This window comes from Carettochelys insculpta, chromosome 1 (genome assembly GCF_033958435.1).
Source record: "Carettochelys insculpta isolate YL-2023 chromosome 1, ASM3395843v1, whole genome shotgun sequence".
Classification (NCBI taxonomy): domain Eukaryota; kingdom Metazoa; phylum Chordata; order Testudines; family Carettochelyidae; genus Carettochelys; species Carettochelys insculpta.
This window is the reverse complement of record NC_134137.1, coordinates 293,688,006-293,709,575: the sequence shown is the minus strand read 5'-3', so window position 1 is coordinate 293,709,575 and position 21,570 is coordinate 293,688,006. Positions and strand designations below refer to the sequence as shown.

The 21,570-nt window shown below is 42.6% G+C and overlaps 1 protein-coding gene across 2 annotated transcripts in view; it reads left to right on the top strand.

The window, feature by feature from the left end:
* The window catches only part of NUDT4 (nudix hydrolase 4), a 58,095-nt gene that overhangs the window by 14,155 nt on the left and 22,370 nt on the right, over positions 1–21,570 (top strand). For both annotated transcript variants that reach the window (XM_075011936.1, XM_075011945.1), the window contains exon 2: positions 7,974–8,084. In XM_075011936.1, coding sequence (XP_074868037.1) covers positions 7,974–8,084 — 111 coding nt within the window. The remainder of the gene's footprint in view (positions 1–7,973; positions 8,085–21,570) is intronic.

Below are 21,570 nucleotides of genomic sequence, written 5' to 3'. Positions count from 1 at the left end.
TTCTCAGGTTGACCCAAGTGATCAGAATCATAGTGGCCCCTAAAGTCTTCCTTCCACTTGCAGAATAAATTTTATGTGCACTGAGAAGAATGAATGTGCACCAGCAGTAGCATGTTTCTGATCAGGAGGATGGCATTTGAATGTCTCCTGGGTGGCTGCTTAAGAGCTCAATTTACAGGGAGTATTGCTTAGAATCTGGAATTTGATTCTCTAAAGAGCAGAGCAGTGGGGAAATGGGTTCCTGGCAATCTGAGTTGTTGGGTCGACAAGTTGCTCCAATTGTTCATAGTGCAGCTTTTATTCTCAAGTCACAAATGCATGGATCACTATGGTCAAACCAGTCTGATGCAGTGGAATGCATACTCAAGTCACTATAGCTGGAATGTATTCTTATTAGCAGGGGTGGATTTAAAAAATGATTTTTATTTAAATTGGATTTTTGGTTTTTTTGTTTTGTGTTTTTTTTTGTTTTTTTTTAAATCAAAATACTAAATTTCTCATTAAAACCCATTGCAATTAAATCTTACCACAAATGTGTTATGCCCACACTTAAGTTTCAAAAAAATGAACTAATAGCTGTAGTTTGAGCTGAATAACCAACTCTTGCTCCTTGAAAGCTCTGGGTCTTCAGCTTTTTTCTCAGCAGACTAATGTGCAAAAACAGATACAGGCTGGTACTTTGCCCCTCTGTGAGGGAGATCTAGGAAGGGGCTGCTTGTATGCTTTCCCTTCATTGCAGGGTCCATCCCCAGAACATCTCCCCCTCTGCCTGGTAGTCATGCCAGGGGAGGGAAGGAGATCCATAAGCAGATATCCACAGCTATGCAGGGCTCTAATTATGTAAATTTGCAAAATTATGATGAACTGAATGAGAGCTGTGCATTAAACATCTGAGGGTGTGTTAATATTTATGGATATTTAAGATTAACTCTAGGGAGTATTATGTATCTGTTTAGTCCATTGTTCCCTTCAAAGGGGAACTGCCCAGGGCAGTAGGGAGTAGGTGTTGGGGTAGTGAACCAGACAAAAGCTTCAGGTGAGTACTGCTTGCTTTTAACCAAGGACCTTAATATCATCTGTGCATTTCCTTACTGTAAGTATAGATACAAAGTCTATCTGACTTAATATGCATTTGTTTCCATTTCTCAAAAGGTGTTCACTCTATAAACAGTCCATACTACAAACACAGCTAAATAATTTTGTTCAGGTCAGTGGTAAAATCACATATTGTAAAATGAATGGCTTTGCTAAGTGTTCAGTCAGGGCAAACAGTCTGATTTATCCCATACTAATAAAGTGGAATTTGTTTTCAGTCCTTACCTAAATAAATAAATGCTGATTTAAAACTATTCCACTAGGCTCTGAATGGTTTAATGTAATAGTCATCACTATTGCTAGTTACTGTCACAGGATTCCAGTGAACACTTGTTTCATTAGCAGAAAGTTGTGGAATGTCAGCCGTGCTTAGCATTTATTGTTAGTCATCTAGGGTTTTAAAGTTGCACTTCAACCATTTGAGCATGGCTTTACTGTTTTAAGTGTAGACTTGGCCGATTGGCATTGGACTGGATCGGACCTTGATGCTGAGTCCAGCATCAGCAGCCAGACACTGTATAGCTAGAGATGCCTTGAAATCGGGTTTCAATGTCCTGTGAAGCAAGTTCCAGTGCATAAGAATATTCCCACTCCCTGAATCTTCTGCTAATGGTGTTAGGTAAATGTTGTTGTCACTGAGCACTCTTCTGTCTTAATGTTGATGTAAATACTTTACAGCAATTTTGAGGTGCCCTCAAGTGACATGATTTTGGAACCAAGGGAGAATGGGTAAAAAGAGGTATGATTGTTTCCAACATGGTGACTGCTTCAACACCAAAAGTTTGCGGGTAAGGGAAGACTCAGTCAATAGGAATCTCTTACTTGTGAGCTCTTTCATATCGGGCATTCTGTCATCTTGAACTCTTAAATAACTGGCACTATAACAATAACTACACTTTTTATTTTCCATACATATAGTGAAAGCAAATACAGTATACAATACTACCATTGGTAAATAAAGTAAACTCTGCATACCTTTTGTTACTTAATATCTAATCTTGTTTTTGCTTAGTGTTAAGTGTTGCTCAGTATATCTCTCTATATTCAGCACCCTCCTGATCCCAGGGCTGCTGGATGTGAGAGTTTTATTATAATTCTGACAGGCAGATTTCTCTGCAGGATGGTTCTACACCATCAGATTTGATGACCCATAATGAGTGCCCTCTGATATTGGGCTCTACTGCCTTTTCATATGGCAGTTTCCTTGAGGATGGCAGAGGAGGAGAGTACACTGTTTGCCCTTCCCATACCAATTCTGTTTAGTTCACAAAGATTTAATGACCCAGAAGGTTAGTCAGGTACCCTTAATCATGATGGGGTCTGATATATGTTCCAGGATTTCTTGGATAAAAAGATGAGCCACTGAAAGATGGCTGTTTGATACCAAATGGAGATATGCTCATGCCTCGTTTAAATGAGTACTTTATTTACAAGTACTTGCTTAAACAAGGGAGACACATGCCTCCCTTAGTTCACTCAACAAGTGAACCCTCTCCCCCCACTAATATGAGCGTAACCTCCTCCCCACAGTTCCAGCCCCTCAGTCTGACTCCCTGCCCTGTGGCTCAATACTGCAGCAGCCTGATTGGCCCCCTTCCCATGGCCCCTAACTGTGGCAGCCAGAGCATGCATGCACACACGCAGAGCCAGAGCCTGAGCACCCTGCTGGTTCCACAGCACCAAACCACAGCAGCCAGACCTCCCTGCCACCTGTGCCTCCTGCAGCCTGACACCTCCTCGTGCTGGGCCTGTGGCCCCAAAGTGTGGCAGTCTGAACACCCCTACCCCCATAGACCCAACCCCCCACCAGATTTTAACCCTCCCTCCTGCTCATGGCCCCAAACTGCTCCTAGCTTTTAACCCTTCACAATACAAGGTTCACTTCACCTTTCCAAAGCAGCGGACCTGCTGCCACTCCTTCCCCAAGTTAGGAGCACTAGGAACCAATCAGACACTTCAGTGTGTCTTTAATGGTAATTTAGTGTCCCTCTTACGAGTTCTCACCTATGACCAGAAAGTTGGGAACTAATTGTGCTTGTATGCTGAGACGAGTGTACTGTGAACTTCTTGAACTGATTGGGCAATCAGGGTTAAGCAGTTTGAGGTCCCAAAGGATGGCGGATGAAAGGGAACTCTGCTTCTAGTTAGATAGTAGCCTTCAACGTCCTGAAGGGAGGATTCTAAGGAGGATGGAGGGGAGGCTGCTCTCAATGGGGGATGTCAGAACAAGGAGCAATGATCTCAAATTACAGTTTGGGAGGTCTGGATATTAGGAAAACATGTTTCACTAGGAGGGTGGTAAAGCACTGGAGTCCATTACCTAGAGTGAGGGGGAGGGTGGAATCCCTATGCCTGAAGCTTTTAAGTCCCAACTAGGACTCTGTCAACCAGGGATAATTTAATTAGGGTTGATGATGTTTGGGCATGGGGCTGGACTCAGTGACCTCTTGAGGCTCCTTCCAGTTCTACAATTCTATGATCTTCGTTTGAGAAGAGCTTTTCATAAGGACTCCTGTATCTGATGTCCTTTGTAAAGCTTGGCTGATCTCTGAACAACTACTAGCTATGTTTAGAAGGGCTATTGCCATCTTTGTTTTCTGCATATTTGTCCTATTTAGTCTTTCCAACTGAGTTCGCATTTCTGTGAACTCTTAGAGGTGACTTTCTGAACTTTGGAATTATTAGTAAAATGAGAGATTTCTGAATATATCCAAAGCCACTTGCTTTGGATATATTCAATATTCCACCACCTGATTGCATAGCCTTCTCCCATCTGCCTCTGCATGATCACCTCTTGTTTTTGTATCTCATGAAATTTTCAAAGTCAGTTTGTGGCACTTGGAATGAGTTGGCTTTCACCCAAGTATTGAGTAGTAAACACTGACTGCTGGCTTGAAAGACTGTTGCTTGAGCACATTGACAAGCCCAGGAGGTAAAACTGTCTGACATGGGCTGGTACTCTTTCTGAAGGTGTCAACTTCTAAGAAAAAGCTTAAGTTTTTTGTTTTTGTTGTATGTTTTGTAATTGTAAGTTTTAAATGCAAGCAAAGATGTTCCTAATTAATTAATGGTAAACTAATGGTGGAACCATTCATATTTTTTTCAGGCTATAGATTCAGGCAGATGTGTTAACTAAAGAAAACATAGAGGTATCTTGTTGTAGGTGAAATTTGGTAAACTGCCACTGTTCCTTTCTTGTTTCTTCAGGTCTAAAATAGCTTCAACAGTTTTAGTGAGACTCACTCCTAGGGGACTTATGTGCCACTGCGCAATGAAGAATTTGCACAGAATTTCACTTTTTTTTTCCCTGCAGAGTTGGTGCCAGACAACTGCTGCTAGGAGCAGCTGGACCCACCAGAGCCTGGCTCTGTGGCTTGCAAATACAGGATACTATTGAGGAAAGGAAGCTGGAGTGTGCTGGCAGCTATGATTCCCAGTGTGTCCTGATGGGAGGAGTGGCTCTGTATGAGCCCAGGACCCAGCGTCAAGCTGGCTTCCTTCTGTCTTTCTGGATGCCTGAGCTGGAAGTGGGATGTGATGGAGGGTCTGTGTCTGAGCCAGGGGATGCTTTATGGCTGGTAACTAGTGGGCCAGGTGTATGAGACAGTAAGGGTAGTTTCTCCAAGGACAAAAATGTGCCCAACTGGCACATGTGAGCCACCAACAAAAAGCATAACAGAGAAACAGGAACTAGGTTGTAACAGAGAAATAGCTGTGCTAGTCTAAATACTATCACAACAAAAAAGTAGTCCAGTAGACCTTGAAAGACTAAAAATAATTTATTAGGCAATGAGCTTTCTTGAAGTGGGTCTGTCCCACAAAAGCTCATCACCTAGTAAATTATTTTTAGTCTTTAAAGTGCTACTGGATTGCTTTTTTGTTTTGATTCTTTTTTTTTTTTCTTTGGGAGTGGGAGGCAGGAAGAAATCTTTGTTAAAGACATACTTGCTGATGTTTATTTTGTAATAAGCTGCCAAAATAATTGTAGCTGGTGTGACTATATATTTTAACAATAAAACTGCAGTATTTTAAAATAGCGTGCAGACTTTTTTACAATTTTTTTTGGTACAGAATTCCTTCGGGAGTAGACTTTACTTGTTAGGACAGCTATCTTTGTCTTCTAAAAACTTTTCCCCTGAGAGGCTTATTGACTACCTGTATGTATATTGACATACTTAAACAACATTACATTTGTAGTTAGCATCTAGAGCAGATTGATCGTGGTAATACTCTCCTAAAAGGACATTGTTCCGTGAGTCACCTTAAGCGATATTTGCCTTTGTAATTTCCTTTGGAAACCTAGGTGTTTGTTTTTTTTTTTTTTTTTTTATTCACATTATTAGCTTTTGAAGGTTCCCTATAATCTGTATTCTCCCTCCCGCCCCCCCCCCCCCCCCAAATAGTCCTCTTACAATGGATTCCTGATTCAGGAGGAGTTGGGAGCAGTGTAGAATATTGATCCATATAGGCAACCGCATAAGCAATTGTAAATAATTGATCTTACCAATAGTTTTAGGTTTTAAACTGCTATGCTAAGAAAAGTAAGCTGCAAAATATTCTGGGTAGTATACAAGTGACTGGGTTCTCTTCAGAGGCCCACTAAGCAGTGGGTGCTCTTCCCTGCTGTGGAAAGAGTGCAACTTAGTGCTACTATACCACCAGTAACTGGAGCACAGGAGTTATTGTAAAGCTTTGTACTGTTATAATAACTCACTCAAATCAAGATTTAGTGTTTGCCTAAGTATTAAAATGTAAGCTAGTTCTGCCATGTAAAAATCCATTGGGTGATAATGGGAAAATGTCATCCAGTGGTAGAAATACTGGAAAATACATGGAAATTAATACAGGTTTCCTTCTGGGAGTTCAGATCTGAACCACCTTTGTTGTTGCACTGTCCTGTTTAATATCTGGTTCCAAAGAGGTTAATTTTCATATTGATTTTATTTTTGTTCTGTGAAATGGCTCTCATCCCCTCCCTTTGCTGGCCAATCCCTCAGTAAGGCCAAAGTTATCCAATTATCTAGCATAGCTAAAGTGAGCAATTATGTAGTGGATCTGAATTTTCAGTCAAACACATTTTTGTGTTTTGCAATTATTGGCTTCATTATTAGAGGAGCATTTGCATTCCTTTCCATCTTTTAAAAAGGAAAAAGCATTTCATAATGGGAAAAGGGATTGCACAAGCTATCTTGTGCTAACTTCCAAAAAGCTCCGTACTGACCTACTGTTAAAATCTGCTAGAGCTGAAATGACTGCAGATACAGTAATCTTACAAATTGTAGACATTCTTCTGATTAGAATAGTAACAGAAATAGTCATGCTACTCTATATACCATCAAAACAAAAAATCAGTCCAGTAGCACTTTAGACTAACAACATTTATTAGATGATGAGCTTTTGTGGGACAGACCCACTGCTTCAGATCATAGCCATACTCAAACAAACTCTCTTTCTGATTTTGTCAGCCTTGTTTACTATGTTTGGTTTTCTATGGCTTCAAAGTAGTCAAGGTAAGCAAATCAGAGAGCAAGAGGGGCAGAAGGCAGGGTAGCAGGGGAAGAGTCAAGAATTAGATAAAGCCATACTTGGCTACATAATACTTGGCTTTATCTAATTCTTGACTCCCCCACCCTTTCTGCCCCTCTGCTCTCTAATTTGCTTACCTTGATTATGTTCTGATTTGTCAACCTTGATTACTATGTGTTGGTTCTCTGTGGTGTAAATATTGAGTCTGTTCAGGTATGGCTATGATCTGAAGCAGTGGGCCTGTCCCACGAGAGCTCATAACTGAATTATTTTGTTAGTCTTCAAAGCACTACTGGACTGCTTTTTTGTTGTTAGTTACATGTTCAGGGTCTTCTTTCCTGTATTACATTATTTAGTTGTAACATCTAACTTGAGTACATTCTTGGATAGATGGAAAATATATTAAATGAGTTATTGCCTAACAGTAGGAACTGCACTATGCCACAATTCTGTTGTGGTAATAGTTAAAACAATAAGGCTATTTGGAAGTAGAAGGCAACCTTTTGTTTATACAGTGCATTGCACGGTGAAGTCCTGCCTGACTTCAGCTCCTAGGCACTTAGGTATAATAGATTTGATAAGATTACTAAAACTTTGCAAAAATGTGCTTTCCAACTTCAATGCAAAATAGATGGTGAAACATGAAGACAAAACACATTTTATATAGGTTTCTCCCAATTTATTAATATTTTGAATTAGTTTTTTGCTTTTTATTCAAAAAACTAACTTCTGTTTCTTGGTTTTTTTTATTTCTCTAACTTGGACAACGTGATCCAGTGAAGTTGCATCATTAAATCATCAAAGGCAATGTTATAAAAATTTTTAGGGCAATAGCTCTCAAATTTTGACTTCTAATTGCATGGCTTTTTTAAACAAAAGCCTCATCAGCAATCTAGAAAGGTATCCCTTTGTCAGAGGTTTGCAACCTGTGGCTCCTGCTCATGGTGCCAAACTGCCCCTGGCCTTTAACCTTTTCCAACCCCACCCCCATGCAAGGTTCACTTACTCTTCAAAAGCAGCACCACATGCTGCCTTGCCTTCCCCCAATTAGGAGCACTGGGAACCAATCAGACTAATGTGTATTTAATGGTAATTTAGTGTCCCTCTTAGGAGTTTTCACCTACAAGCAGATAGTGAGGGTGAGTGTATTTATCTTAAGGCTTTTGGAAGAGTTGGTGCTTCACATGTAAACCTAGCTGCAGGTTGTGATTTCTAATTTTAAAAATTTACATTTTGAAGGCTATAATCCATTTGGCATTGTGAACAAGTGCACTGGTTGGAAAATGGTCATTAGTCTTCAGACTGTCTTCAGTTTATCTTGAAGTGACTGTTTTAATTGTTTGTACTTTCAGGTGCTGTTAGTGAGCAGTAGTCGGTATCCAGATCAGTGGATAGTACCTGGTGGAGGAATGGAGCCAGAGGAGGAGCCAGGAGGTGCTGCAGTCAGAGAGGTTTATGAAGAGGTAAACATAGCCTCTCTCACATTCTGTTAGCAATTTTTTTTTTAAATCCTACCACTTTTCGCCATTTAACTTGCCAAAACACCAGTGAATCGCAAACTCCAAAAAAATTATAAGGCTATCAGTGTGACTTAAACAGGTTATGGTCAATTTAGCCTGAAACCTGTTTTTTTTTTTTTTTTTTTTTTTTTTTTTTTTGTAGGCTTAGTGAATTTTTAAAGAATGTGGCATGTAAAGAGTGTCTTTAAGAAAGTAATGATACTTGGAAGGAAAGGGATCCTTAGTTTACTGTAAACTGAGGAACACCAATTCAAATTCCTGACAAAGTAGTGAGAAAATATTTGAGTAATTCACCTTTTGCCTCAAGTTTAGGGCAGAGTTTCTATTCAAATACTACAAAAAAAAAAAAAACCCCAAAAACTGAATACTAAACAGATTAATGTTTTGGTAACAGAGGGAGCTGTGCTAGTCTATACGCTAATCAAAACAAAAAGCAGTCAAGTAGCACTTTAAAGACTAGCAAAATAGTTTATTAGGTGAGCTTTTGTGGGACAGACCCACTTAAGTGGGTCTGTCCCACAAAAGCTCACCTAATAAACTATTTTGCTAGTCTTTAAAGTGCTACTTGACTGCTTTTTGTTTTGATTAATCTGTTGACAAACTTGTGTGAGAAGACCATGTAGAGTCAGTGGCTTAGAATCTAAAACTTTTCTGTTCAGGCTTTGAGAGTGAATATTTTGTTGTGTACAGTTGCTAAACGTACTGCACCTTAAAATTTCTCCAATACCCTATACTGGGGTGAGAAACCTTTGGCTTGCCCGGATCTGGATTGCAGCTTGCTCTCTTCTCCACAGCAGTGGGGAACCAGTGCTGGTGCTCCAGCCCCACAGCATCAGTCTCTGTTCTGTCCCTCCCTGCCCCTCCCATGTGAATGGGAGCACCAGCTCCCTGCTGTTTTGGTGGGAGGTAGAGCCCTGAGCCTCATGGTCATGGGGCAGGCTGGAGCTGGCTGCAGTCTGTAGGCTCTACCTGGCAGGGAAGGAAGCAGCTTCACACACTGCTGTTCCCCTTCCACCCTTGCTCACCTAAAGGTTTCTCCTGCTGCTCTCGTTGTTGTCTGGAATTGCGGCCACTTGGGGGGCTGAGGGAAGAAGAGGAGGCTGGAACTACATGTGCCCTGTGGAGCTGCACAGGTACGCACTTCCACATCCTGCCAAGACCCTTCACTCTTGCATCCTACCTCCTGCCCACCCCAGGTCACTCCCACACATTGAATCCCTCATTTTTGGCCCTACCCCGGAGCCTAGAGGAGACCACAAAATCTACTTTCCCTGTGTCCCCGGAGGAGTTAATCGGGCTTAGGAGGAACCTAAAACCTTAGCCCTCCTCCTCCTCTTTATGCTCCAGCCCCACAGGGAGTAAAGGGTCTCAACTGACACCACGTGGTGGTTAGATTAAATTATTCTTTTGCTTCTCACTTTTGCGTAGCCCCAATGCAAAATTCGTCACCCCTGTCCTATACAGTGAGTTAAACAGAAATTGTAAGTGTAATGTGGTGAATACCAATAGTGGCGGGACTTTAAAAAGGGACTTGATTTCAACAGTAGAAGTGGTGTTGGCCATTCATCAATAAAAGAAGTTGGAGACAACCCACACTTTTCTTCGGAATCCAAATTTAGAGACCTAAGTTTTGAGGAACAAACAGACTGTTCTTTTCAGTAACTTTACAATTTTAAGGCAAATAAGGATTTTCTTTAAACTGGTAACAAAGTTTAAATGTGCCTAGCCAGTTGCCAACTACTAACTACAAGTTACAAATGCTAATTAAATATGGTTCTAGATTTTAGCTGTATCTTTAGTCTGCAGAAATGCTACAAGAAGAATCTTAGCATACTAAAGTAATGCCTACTTCATAACTAGATTTGCTGCTCTAGTTTCTAGCTAAAATAGTGTGGACTCAACTATCGATTGACAGATCTTGTCTTCTGTGATGCTTTTGGTGAGCAACTAAACCAATCCTTGAATGGCAGAACCGATAGATGCCAAACGCAAATCCACCAACCGTGGGTTCTGTACATTCTTTTTGGAACCTGTTTTTCCTGTAATGTCCAGATAAGTTGACTCTGGAAGCATTTGAGAGCCTGTACAAAGATTTGCCACTAGAACAATCTGTCCTGAGCTAGACTGTCAGATAACTGGGAAATATGCAGCATGCCTTTAAGAAGTCTTCATAGCACTTATACTGACCACCAGTAGAGAGCTTTCCATGAGCAAGCTGGCCATAAAAGACCATGTTTGGTATCCATGTATCATCCATGCTTAAACACGACCAATTCAGTGAAACTGTCAAGTATTGCTTCCCTGCCTATCATACCACACAGCTTAGGAATTTTGTCCGACCAATTCACTGGCCAGTCTTCCTCGGCCCATGTGGAACTGATAGTTTCAAAACATGGGGGTTATATATTGTCCATGACTGAGCTATACAGCAGGATATTCAGGATAATAGCCTGAAACTCCATACCAAAATAGCTTTTTAACACAATGGTCATTCCGTCGGTGTTTGGCCAGTCTTCCAATGGCAGTGCTGGCTTGGGCTGATTGAGCATATGCAGTATCGTCCACTTTTACGTTGGATAGTATGCTTCTGAAATAGTGGAACTTCTACCATCCTCAAGTACTTCGAGACTTTCAAGAATCAGCATATAACATTGCTGGTCTGCATCAATAGCTGTAATTGATGTATACAAAGTATTAATTTTTCTCTAGCCCTGTTTTTTCTTTGCTAATAAACTTTTCAGTGCGTTAGATCTGAAGGATTGAGTAAGCATGGCTTTTTGGGTAAGATACAAGTATATGTTGACTAGGGACTGTGACTGGACCCTTTGGGGCCTGGGAGAACCTGTGTGGTATTGATTAGATAGGTTTCAAAAACCTCTCGCCTAAGTTGTGGGTTGTTGGCTTGGGCTGGTATAGCAGCTGGGAAGTCTGGGTTTGTTTGAATGGCTTCTGGCGGGCCAGTGGGCCTGGCAGAGGTATTGTGGCTGATTGGGTTTGTCTTAGCAAGAAGGAAATACAGACTGGTGCTGTAAGTGGCCCAGGTTTAAGCAAAAATACCCTGGACTGATTTTTTTTTTTTTTTTTTTTTGTAGCTGTGCTGAGAAACCCTATCATATTACAGTGGACCGTAGACTGCTTTCAGCCCCTCATAGAATACTTGTAAAATCATGTCTGCTGGCTGCACCCTGAACTTAACTGTCTTGTTTCCACCAGTTTTCTTTAATTTGCTGTAATTTGACTTGTGCCTCCTGCTTAGCTCGAATATATGCAGATTTCCTGCATGCATTTTCTTTATCATTGATCCATGCCAGGTGTGTCACATGCATCTTATCAAGAACTTGAACATCTTTGTCCTTGTCAAACCAGTTCTTATATCAGTGTTTTTGGAAACAGAGTTTGACAGCCGTTCTGTGGGTTGTTTTTTGCCATTAATCCAGTTATCCTCAAGAGCTGATAGCTGCTCTGGACCTTCGTAGTTGATTTAAGGAAGCATAGAGACCAAATTGAAGTTGTGCTTGTCTCAAATATTTCAAGTTTACCTACATGCACCTTTTTTGGCTTACAGCAGATTGATGCATTTTGGTGGATGAAGGCTCAGAGGTTCAAGGGGTGGGCTTAACTTTTGATTTGGGGCCACTTTAAGATTTTGGTGAATGGTCAAGGGCCACACTTTTCTATGGAGGGGGTGTGGAGTTTGAGGGGACAGAAGGGAGCTTGGGGTAGGAGACTAGAGTGCAGGAAAGGGTGTGCAATCTGAGGGAGTTTGGGTAAAAGAGGGAGCTATGACCTGGGGGAAGGAAGTGCAGTGGCTTTGGGTGGTGACCTGGGCCAGGAAATTAGGGTGCATGAGTTAGAGTGCTAGATGTAGGCTCTGGCCAGGAGGCACTTACCTAGGTGGCTCCTAGCCAGCAGCCCAATATGACCCTTAGGTAGTCTTCCTGTCTGCTACAGCCTCAAGCTGCTCAAAACAGGAATAACAGAAACTTCTTGCACTGCCCCCATCTCTAGCATAACCCTTGCTGCTGCCATTGGCTGGCTTCTAATGTGAGTATAGTTCTGGGGTTGGAGGTGGTATGTGAAGTCCTCCTTCCTCCCACAAAGAGCAGCTGGTGTAGAGGGGGACATGCCACAGCTGCTTTGAGCAGCCTGGGGCTGAGGTTGGCAGGGAGCCTGCTTGAGCGTTATGGTGGGTTGAACCCAAAGGCATGGGAGTCTAGATCTGGCCTGTGGGCTGTATTTGTGCCTGCCTCTGCTGTACACTCATCCAGCATCTCTCCCTTGTCTAAGATAGTCTGTTCTCTTCCTCCTGCTAAAATCTCCCCTCCCCCCTCACTATTTTAAATTCTAAAAAGCCAGAGGCAAGGATGACCAGGGGAGCAAAGCAGACAAGGGAGTTTGAGGGAGCTTGACAAGAGGGAGGCTTATGATGGGTAGGAAGACCTGCAACACCTGTGCCAGCACCACTGTCTCCTCCACCTGTCCCTGTAGCCAGACAGACTGCTTGACCATGGATGCCTCTACCCAGATCCTGATGTGGCTTTGCAGGGACTGTGGCTTGCAATTCCCACTTACTGATATCCAGGCTGGGGGGTGCCATCTAGTGTGAAAAGTGCCTGCTGGTGGAATCTCTCAGAGCGGGAGAGCTGCAGGAGGCAGTAGCTAGGCTGAGGAGTATCAGACTCCATGAGCAGTTCCTGGATAGCATTCATGTGGAGACAGCTGAAGTAACTGTCCCAGTACACAGGACAGCTGATAAACCATTGGTGAAGGAGGAGATAGATCAGGGTGGACACAGGCAGCTTGTTACTTCTGGCAGTAGGCAGTGCTCCACCCCTTGCTCCAAACCCTCCCATGGTAGAACTAGGAAACCATTATGCTGTATTTGATACAGGAGACAAAGAATTGCTCCGTACAGCAGAGGAGGCTCCTCATACCCCCAAAGCTGGGAAGTCTGCTGCCACAACTGCAAGGAGGAAATGTATAGTGGTGGTCAGGGACTCTCTTCTGAGGGGGATGGAGGTGCCCATCTGTTGCCCTCACACTTCATCTCAGGAGGTGTGCTGCCTGTCAGGGGCCCATATTTGAGACTTTACGGAAACGTTGTTGAGGATTATCTGGCCTTCTGACTACTATCGCACGCTTCTCATACATGTGGACACTAATGATACGGCAAGGTGTGACACTGAGCAGGTCAAGAGTGACTTCAGGGCTCTGGGGGCACAGGTGGTATTCTCCTCAATCCTGCCTCAGTGGTAGGGGCCCAGGCAGAGACAGGTGCATCCTAGAGGTGAATGTCTGGCTTCGAAGATGGTGTCACCAGGAAGGCTTTGGTTTCCTCAACCACAGGATGCTATTCCAGGAAGGACTGCTAGGCAGAGATGGCATTCACCTTTCAAGGAGGGGAAAGACTGTATTTGGACACAAACTGGCTAACCTAGTGTTAGCCGGTGGCCAGGTAATGTGCGGTGAGGTACCAACTATGCCCTTGTTATCATCCAAGTTTAAAACTACAAGAGCAGAGAGCTCGTCGCTGCAAGCAGCCAAGACAGGCTGACGGACTCCCCTGGGTCCTAAGCAACCCAGTTTTTTACTGTTAGAGCAGGCAGCTCCTAGCACACTCACCCACGGCCAGGCTGTTGTAACCAAATGGTTAAAGTTCTTTTGTTGTGCCGGCTGTGTTGCAGTGACAAAAGGGTTAACAAAATACTTAGGCTCAGAGCTTAACTAGTTACAAGTTTATTTAAGCTACAGTTATAAGCGTGCGGTTACAAAAGGCTATTGTTTACTTCTTATATGCTAGCAAAGTACAGGTGTTAACAAGTTACGTTACAATCCAATACAAAGATATCTGTTACCATCTAACACAATGATATCTTGGCACAATGACATCTAGTTACAGAGCTCTAATTCTTTAGCTGTGCACAAAAAAAGTCAGAGACCTAGCATGGGTGTATCTTACCCTCTCTGCGTCTCTCGATACCAGCGTAGCCAAGCCGGATCGGTCACTCAATTCCGCGGAAAGACGAATACGAGGTTGGGCGTCCCCAGTAGTGGACCTCGGGAGGCAATCACCTGACCCGACCAGCAGGAAGTTAGAGTTCTGCTGGACCCATCTTTTATACCCCTTTTGGGTTATGTATTCTCTTTCTTATCTATGGTGCCAGATCATACTGGTCTGTCTTTGTGACTCCAGTTTGTTACAAGGGCATTTCTACTTAGTTTGCACTTGTAAGACAAGAGATAAACAATTTAGGAGTACAGGACATTCTTTTGTGCGGGCGGGGCACGTCCCCTTCTGAGTGATTGTGTGTGTGTGCATCATATTGATCAATGCCAGCTGGGGTGATTTCTTGAGGGTTCACCCCCCCTCTCATGTTGACAGTCTGGCCTGTTAGCCTTCTAGCTGTACTTTCTGCTTCTCAGGGTCACGATAAGCCAGCATATCTGGGCCTCAATGAGGGCATCAAAGACTGTGCTGTCAGCAGCCGTTTCCGTGCCCTGTGTGCTCCTCAGTGGCAGGGGCAACAAGCAAGCTGGCTTGTAAGGGGGAGACTCTGTCTGGCTACACCTAGTGAGGAGGGCTTTAAACTAGGTTTGACAGGGACAGGGGAGCAAAGCCTGCGGGTAAGTGGAGAACATGGAAACCTGGGAGATGCCTCAGAAATTGGAGGGAGCATGGGCTACAATGGCAGAGTAAGAAGAGGGTTAGGTCAAAACAGAGAAGATCAGATCAATATCTTAGATGCCTATATATAAATGCAAGAAGTATGGGTAATAAGCAGGAAGAACTGGAAGTGCTCATACATAAATACAACTGACATTGCTATCACAGAAACTTGGTGGGATAATACACATGATTGATATGTTGGTATTGAAGGGTACAGCCTGCTTACGAAGGCTAGATGGGGAAGAAAGGGAGGCAGTGTTGCCTTATATATTAAAAATGTAAACAAGTGGACTGAGGTGCAGATGGACATAGATGGATGTGTTCAGAATCTCCGAGTTAGAGTAAGAGGGGTAAAAAACAAGGGTGATGTCCTGCAAGTGGTCTAATACAGGCAGTCTACCCAGGTGGAAGAGGTGGGTGAGGCTTTTTAAACAACTAATCGAGTCATGCAGGGCCCAGGATTTGGTGGTGATGGGGGACTTCAACTATCCAGATATATGTTGGGAAGCTAATAGAGCAGGGCACAGACTATCCAATAAGCTCTTGGATTGTATTTGAGACACTTTTTTTTTTTTTTTTATTCCAAAAGGTTGAAAAAGCTGCCGGGGGAAGCTGTTCTAGATTTGATTTTAACAAATAGGAGTTGGTTGAGAATTTGAAAGTGGAAGGCAGATTGGGTGAAAGTGATCATGAAATCATAGAGCTCACAATTCTAAGGAAGGGTAGAAGGGAAAACAGCAAAATAGAGATGATGGATTTTAGGAGGGCAGATTTGGTAAACTCAGAGATGGTAGGTAAGGTCCCATGGGAAGCAAAACTGAGGGGAAAAACAACTGAGGAGAGTTGGCAGTTTTTCAAAGGGACATTATTAAGGGCCCAAAAGCAAGGTAGCCAGCTGCATAGGAAAGATAGAAACTATGGCAGTCTGCTTTGGCTCAACCAGGAGATCTTGCATGATCCCAAAATAAAAAAGGAATCATATAAAAAATGGAAACAAGGACAGATTACAAAGGCTGAATGTAGGCAAACAACACAAGAAGGCAGAAGCAAGATTAGAAAGGCTAAAGCACAAAATGAGTTCAGACTAGCTACAGGCATAAGGGGAAACAGGGCTTTTTTTTATAAATTCTCTAGAAACCAGAGGAAGACTAGGGATAGGATAGGGCCACTGCTCAGTGAGGAGGGAGAAACAGTAACAGGGAGCTTGGGAATGGCAGAGGTGCTTAATGACATCTTTATTTCAGTCTTCACTGAGAAGTATGAAGAAGGAATGCTTAACATTGTGAATGCTAGTGGGAAAGGGGTAGGGTTAGAAGTTGAAATAAAGTTAAATATCACTTAGATGTCTGCAAGTCACCAGGGCCTGATGTAATGCATCCTAGAATACTCAAGGACCTGATGGAGGAGGTATCTCAGCCTTTAGCTATCATTTTTGGAAAATCATGGGAGACAGGAGAGATTACAGAAGACTGGAAAAGGGCAAATATAATGTCCATCTATAAAAAAGGGGAATAACAATAACCCAGGAAACGACAGGCCAGTCAGCTTAACTTCTGTGCCAGGAAAGATAATGGAGCAGGTAATTAAAGAAATCATCTGCAAGCACTTAAGTGGTAAGGTGATAGGGAACAGCCAGTGTGGATTTTGTAAAGAACAAATCATGTCAAACCAATCTGGTAGCTTTCTTTGATAGGGCATTGAGCCTTGTGGATGGGGGAAGCAGTGGATGTGGTATACCGAGACTTTACTAAAGCATTTCATACAGTCTTGCATGGTATTCTTATCAATAAACTAACCAGATACAACTTGGATGAGGCTACTATAAGGTGGGTGCATAACTGGTTGGATAACCATACTCAGAGTAGTTGTCAATGGTTCTCAAGCCTGCTGGAAAAGTATAACAAGTGGGGTTCCTCAGGGGTCTGTTTTAGGACCAGTTCTGTTCAATATCTTCATCAATGATTTATATATGGCATAGAAGGTATGCCTAATCACTTGGCAGATGATACCAAGCTGTGAGGGGTTGCAGCTGCTTTGGAAGACAGGGTCATAATTCAAAATGATCTGGATAAATTGGAGAAATGGTCTGAGGTAAACAGGATGAAGTTTTGTAAGGACAAATGCAAAGTGCTCCACTTAAGAAGGAACCATGAATGTGAAACATACAGAATGGGAAGAGACTGTCTAGGAATGACTACAGCAGAAAGGGATCTAGGGGTTATAGTGGACCACAAGCTAAATGAGTCAACAGTTCGATGCTGTTGCAAAAAAAGCAGACATGATTCTGGGATGCATTAACAGGTGTATTGTGAACAAGACATGAGAAGTCATTCTCCAGCTCTGCTTTCTGCTGGTGAGGCCTCAGCTGGAGTATTGTGTCCAGTTCTGGGCATGGCAGTTCAAGAAAGATGTGGAGAAATTAGAGAGGGTCCAGAAAAGAGCAACAAGAACAATTAAAGGTCTGGAGAATGTGACCTATGAAGAGAGGCTGAAAGAAGTGGTCTTGTTTAGCTTGGAAAAGAGAAGATTAAGGGGGGACATGATAGAGGTTTTCAAGTATCTAGTAGGGTGTCATGAAGAGGGAGAGAACTTGTTCTTCTTGGCCTCTGAGGATAGAACAAGAGGCAATGGACTTAAACTGCAGCGAGGGAGGTTTAGGTTGGACATTAGGAAAATTCCTAACTGTCAGGGTGGCCAAACATTGGAATAAATTGCCAAGGGAGGTTGTGGAATCTCAATTGCTGGAGATATTTAAGAACGTTAGATGTCCATCGGGGATGGTTTAGACTGTACTTGGTCCTGTCATGAGGGCAGGGGGCTGGACTTGATGGCCTCTTGAGGTCCCTCCCAGTCCTAGTATTCTATGAAATGAGCTGAGATACTGCTGCATATTGACATGAGCATAACCCTTATGTGTATCTCCTTGAACAAAACTAGAAACTAGCTGGTTTAAGCATTCTGTCTGTCCCAGGCTATAGTCTGCACTGGGAATTTTCAACCTTCTTGAAATTTTAAACCACAGATTTAAAATACTTAAGTATTGTAAGCAAACACTTTAACCTGGGCTTCAATTAGTCATTTGCATTTTAAAACCTGGACTCTTAATCCTGGTTTAATTGTTGCTGTTTTATTGCATAAAACAAGCCTTAAAGGATAACTTCATTTTCTGACAAAAGCAAGTAACGCTCTTTGATCCCTTGACATCTTGATTTCTCTATAATTTGCGTTTAGAGGAAAAAGTTACATGTCCCTTGCACAGATCTGTATAATTAGGCATTTTAGTATACTTAAAACTGAATGCAAAACATCTTACAGCAGTTAGAAAAATCTGAGTTAAGAAAAAAGTCCTTGGCAAGCCACTTTAGTAATTAAGGGTTTCACTTTATTAATAGAGGGTTTTATTCTTTAACTATGGGGGATGGAAATAAAAACAGGCTATGGCTGCAAAAGGGAAGCGTTTCCAATGGTAGCAAAGGATTAGCCAGCTAAGAAACTTGAGTGCCTGAAACACAGTGAGTCTTGACATGGTAGAACAGGGTTTCCCAAGCTTCGTATAGTTGGGACCTGTTTTTTAGTACCTTTCTTTGCAGCCTAAAAATATAAACATATAAAAATGAATAAATTTTCACTTTTATTCACAATAATAGTACGTAGTGATATTTGTATATTTTTCCAAGGACTGGTACTGGGCCACAGACCACACTTTGGGAACTGCTGTGGTAGAAGATCTGATAAAATATCAAGAGTTCTGTTACTGATAAGCACCTGACTGCCACCTTCTCTGCAAACTTGACTTTCAGCAAGGTATACATTCCTCTGTTGCAATGATATTTAGCAAACTAGAAGCCCTATGTTTAAGGGGATTAATTTACACTAGGAAATGCACTCCAGCAATTTCTAAATGTATGGAAAATGGAGAGAGAGAAACACTTACAAAACTTTCCCTAAATTCTTGTCCATTAGAATAAGATGAGTGTAATTCTGCATTATTTGCAGCAATTGTAGGGAAAACTCTCACTGGATTTCATTTTATGTGAGCATGCAAAAAAGTGCAAGAAGCACATCAAAATAAATTATTCCCTGGTTATTCACAGTGATTTGGGGATAGAAATCTAGTGAATCTTGGATGCGAACTTAATTTCAGCTCACAATTAAACTCTAAAGCTTGAAACTTTGTTATGAAGTACACATTTGCTTGCATGTGCTTCACTAGATAACTACAGAATAGTTTTTGCTCCACCTGCAGGAAATAGGAGGTAAGATTGTTGTAGTGTTGCAGAACACTGCAATATATAGATCAGCTCAACTTCAGTTTTAGCTCAATCTTTCAGACCTAGTAATCTTCCTATTTTGATGCATGCTGAAGGTTAGCAATACTTGGAAATGCATAATATCCAATAAAAGTGTCTTAACACTTTCCTGCATCATGCACCTTGAAAAGAACTGGAAAAAGGTATTTGAAAGCAGTGAATTAGATTAAGCCAAGTATGCAAACGAGCCCCTGACTTCAGACTATGGACTGAAAAAGTGGGTCTGTCCCACAAAAGCTCCCCTAATAAATTATTTTGTTAGTCTTTAAAGTGCTACTTGTCTGCTTTTTTGTTTTGATAGTATATAGACTAGCATGACTCCCTCTCTGTAGCTGTTTAATGGAAATAAAGGATCTTACTCCTAGCGAATGCTATCTTGTGTTTTATTCAGAGACATTTGTTCACTTATGTTCAGGTGCATATTGCCTGTATAAGATCAGGTGAAATTTAGGCCTTAAGCATAAACTTAATATCGATTAGTCCAGCTTCTGGTAGTGCTTCTGCAGAATATGCCTCAGTTAGGACTGGTGCTGGATTTCAGTGATGTTATATTAAAGTCTACTAACTGTGCTCCTGAGGTGAACCTTTTTTCCCCTTAATGCTGAAGAGTTGCCATATAACTGTCCTAAGTCACATCAGCTGTTTTTGTGCTGAGGCCAGCTCTCATTTATCTTGGATTTCTTTTCTGGATCAACCAAAATGAGTTTGAGTTGGGCATTTGTCTGTTGGCTCACTAACTCATGGATTGGTCACAGGTGTTTCAGCAGAGAAGGGGGAAGTTTATGGCAGATACACTCAAGGTTGGGGAAGGGGAAATGGAAATCAAACTTCTAATAGTCATAGCTTAAATTTAACATACCAGCCAAAATCTCATTTGGCTGGTATCATCTGTTCTGTTCAGGGAGAGGTAGAAGTGCAACCACCAAACCCTTCCTACTGTAGTTAGAGGCTATTTGGAAATCACGGCCTGAGGTCTCAAATCTTCTGAAGCATCTTCGGGTTTGTCTACACGGCAGCATGATTTCAAAATAAGCTATTGTAGAAGAGCTATTCTAGAACAGCTTATTCTGAAATAACACCACCACACACACAATGCCTTTTGAAATAGTGCTTAACTATTTCAAAATACAGCATCTACACACAATAGAACCTATTTTTTTTTTTTTTTGAAGTAAGCCTTAGAGTCCAATGGCTATTTAAAATAGGGGCTGTGTAGATAAGGACTAGAGCTATTTTGAAATAGGTAAACCTGATTGCATGAGGAATAGTAGTGAGCTTGTCTTGAAATAGTCATACCCCAAGATATGCCCATTTGAGTTGTGAGAATTCAGCTTTACAAGGGGTTTCATTTAATACCCCCTACTTCAGCTTACGAGGCATTTGCAGTTACGAGGACCGATTTGGAGGCAGCTGGCTCTGGTAGACAAGCACTGAGGGGATGGAGTTGGCCACATTGCTCTTGACGGAGAGGCTGTGCGGGGGGGGCAGCGGCGCTCTGCAAGAGGGCGGGAGTCTGGTGTGGGGAGGTAGACTTGTCCGACTCCCAGCTGTAGATCATGCAGCTCTGCGAGACAGCCCTGCTGCTGCTGACTCCCTGGGCGGCTAGGGGGCTGCTACTGCCCACCCTGCACAGCTGTGCATCAGGTGCCGCTTGCTGTCTGCGGTGCTCCCTCCCATTTAGTGCCTGGCTCGCCTGCATGAGCGAGGCATTGCCCCTCGCCAGCCAGGGGCCCCCTGTGCCTGCCTAGCTCCCCATGCAGCCAGCCCCAGCAGTGCCCCCTACCCATTTAACCTAAGCTGTGCTCAGGCCGGGCTGCCTCCCCATGCCCTGCTCTGCCCTGTTGCACCAGATTTAATGGGATTTGGTGGTGTTAGCATAAATGGGTGTACATTTTGGGGCTCAAGAACACACATTTTTCCCATTGAAATTAATGGTAATTACATTTTTGACTTACGAGAATTTGCCCTAAGAGGGTTTTTTCAGGAACGAATTACCCTCATAAGGTGTGGGAAGACTGTAGCCCTATTTCAAAACAGCAGGGGTGTGTCTTCATGAGCCCACCCCTCCTTTAGGAAGGGGCATGTTAATAAGGGAGTTCAGAAGATGCTAATGAGGTGCTACCATGAATATGCAGCACCTCATTAGCATAATAGCAGCCACTGTGACTTGAAAGTGCTGCTTTAAAATTACATGCTACCTGTGTAGCTGGGGGCCTTTTGGAAAGACCCCCAGTCTTCAAAAGCCCTTTCTTTCCATTTTGTTTTGGAAAAGGGGCTTTTGAAGACTGGGTGTCCTTTCGAAAGGTCCCCGGCTACATGGGTGGCATGCAATTCAAAAGCAGCACTTTCGAAGCACCCTGGGTGCCATTAGGCTAAGGAGGTGCTGCATATTCATGGCAGTGCCTTGTTATCTTCTGAACTCCCTCATTAACATGCCCCTCCCTAAAGGAGG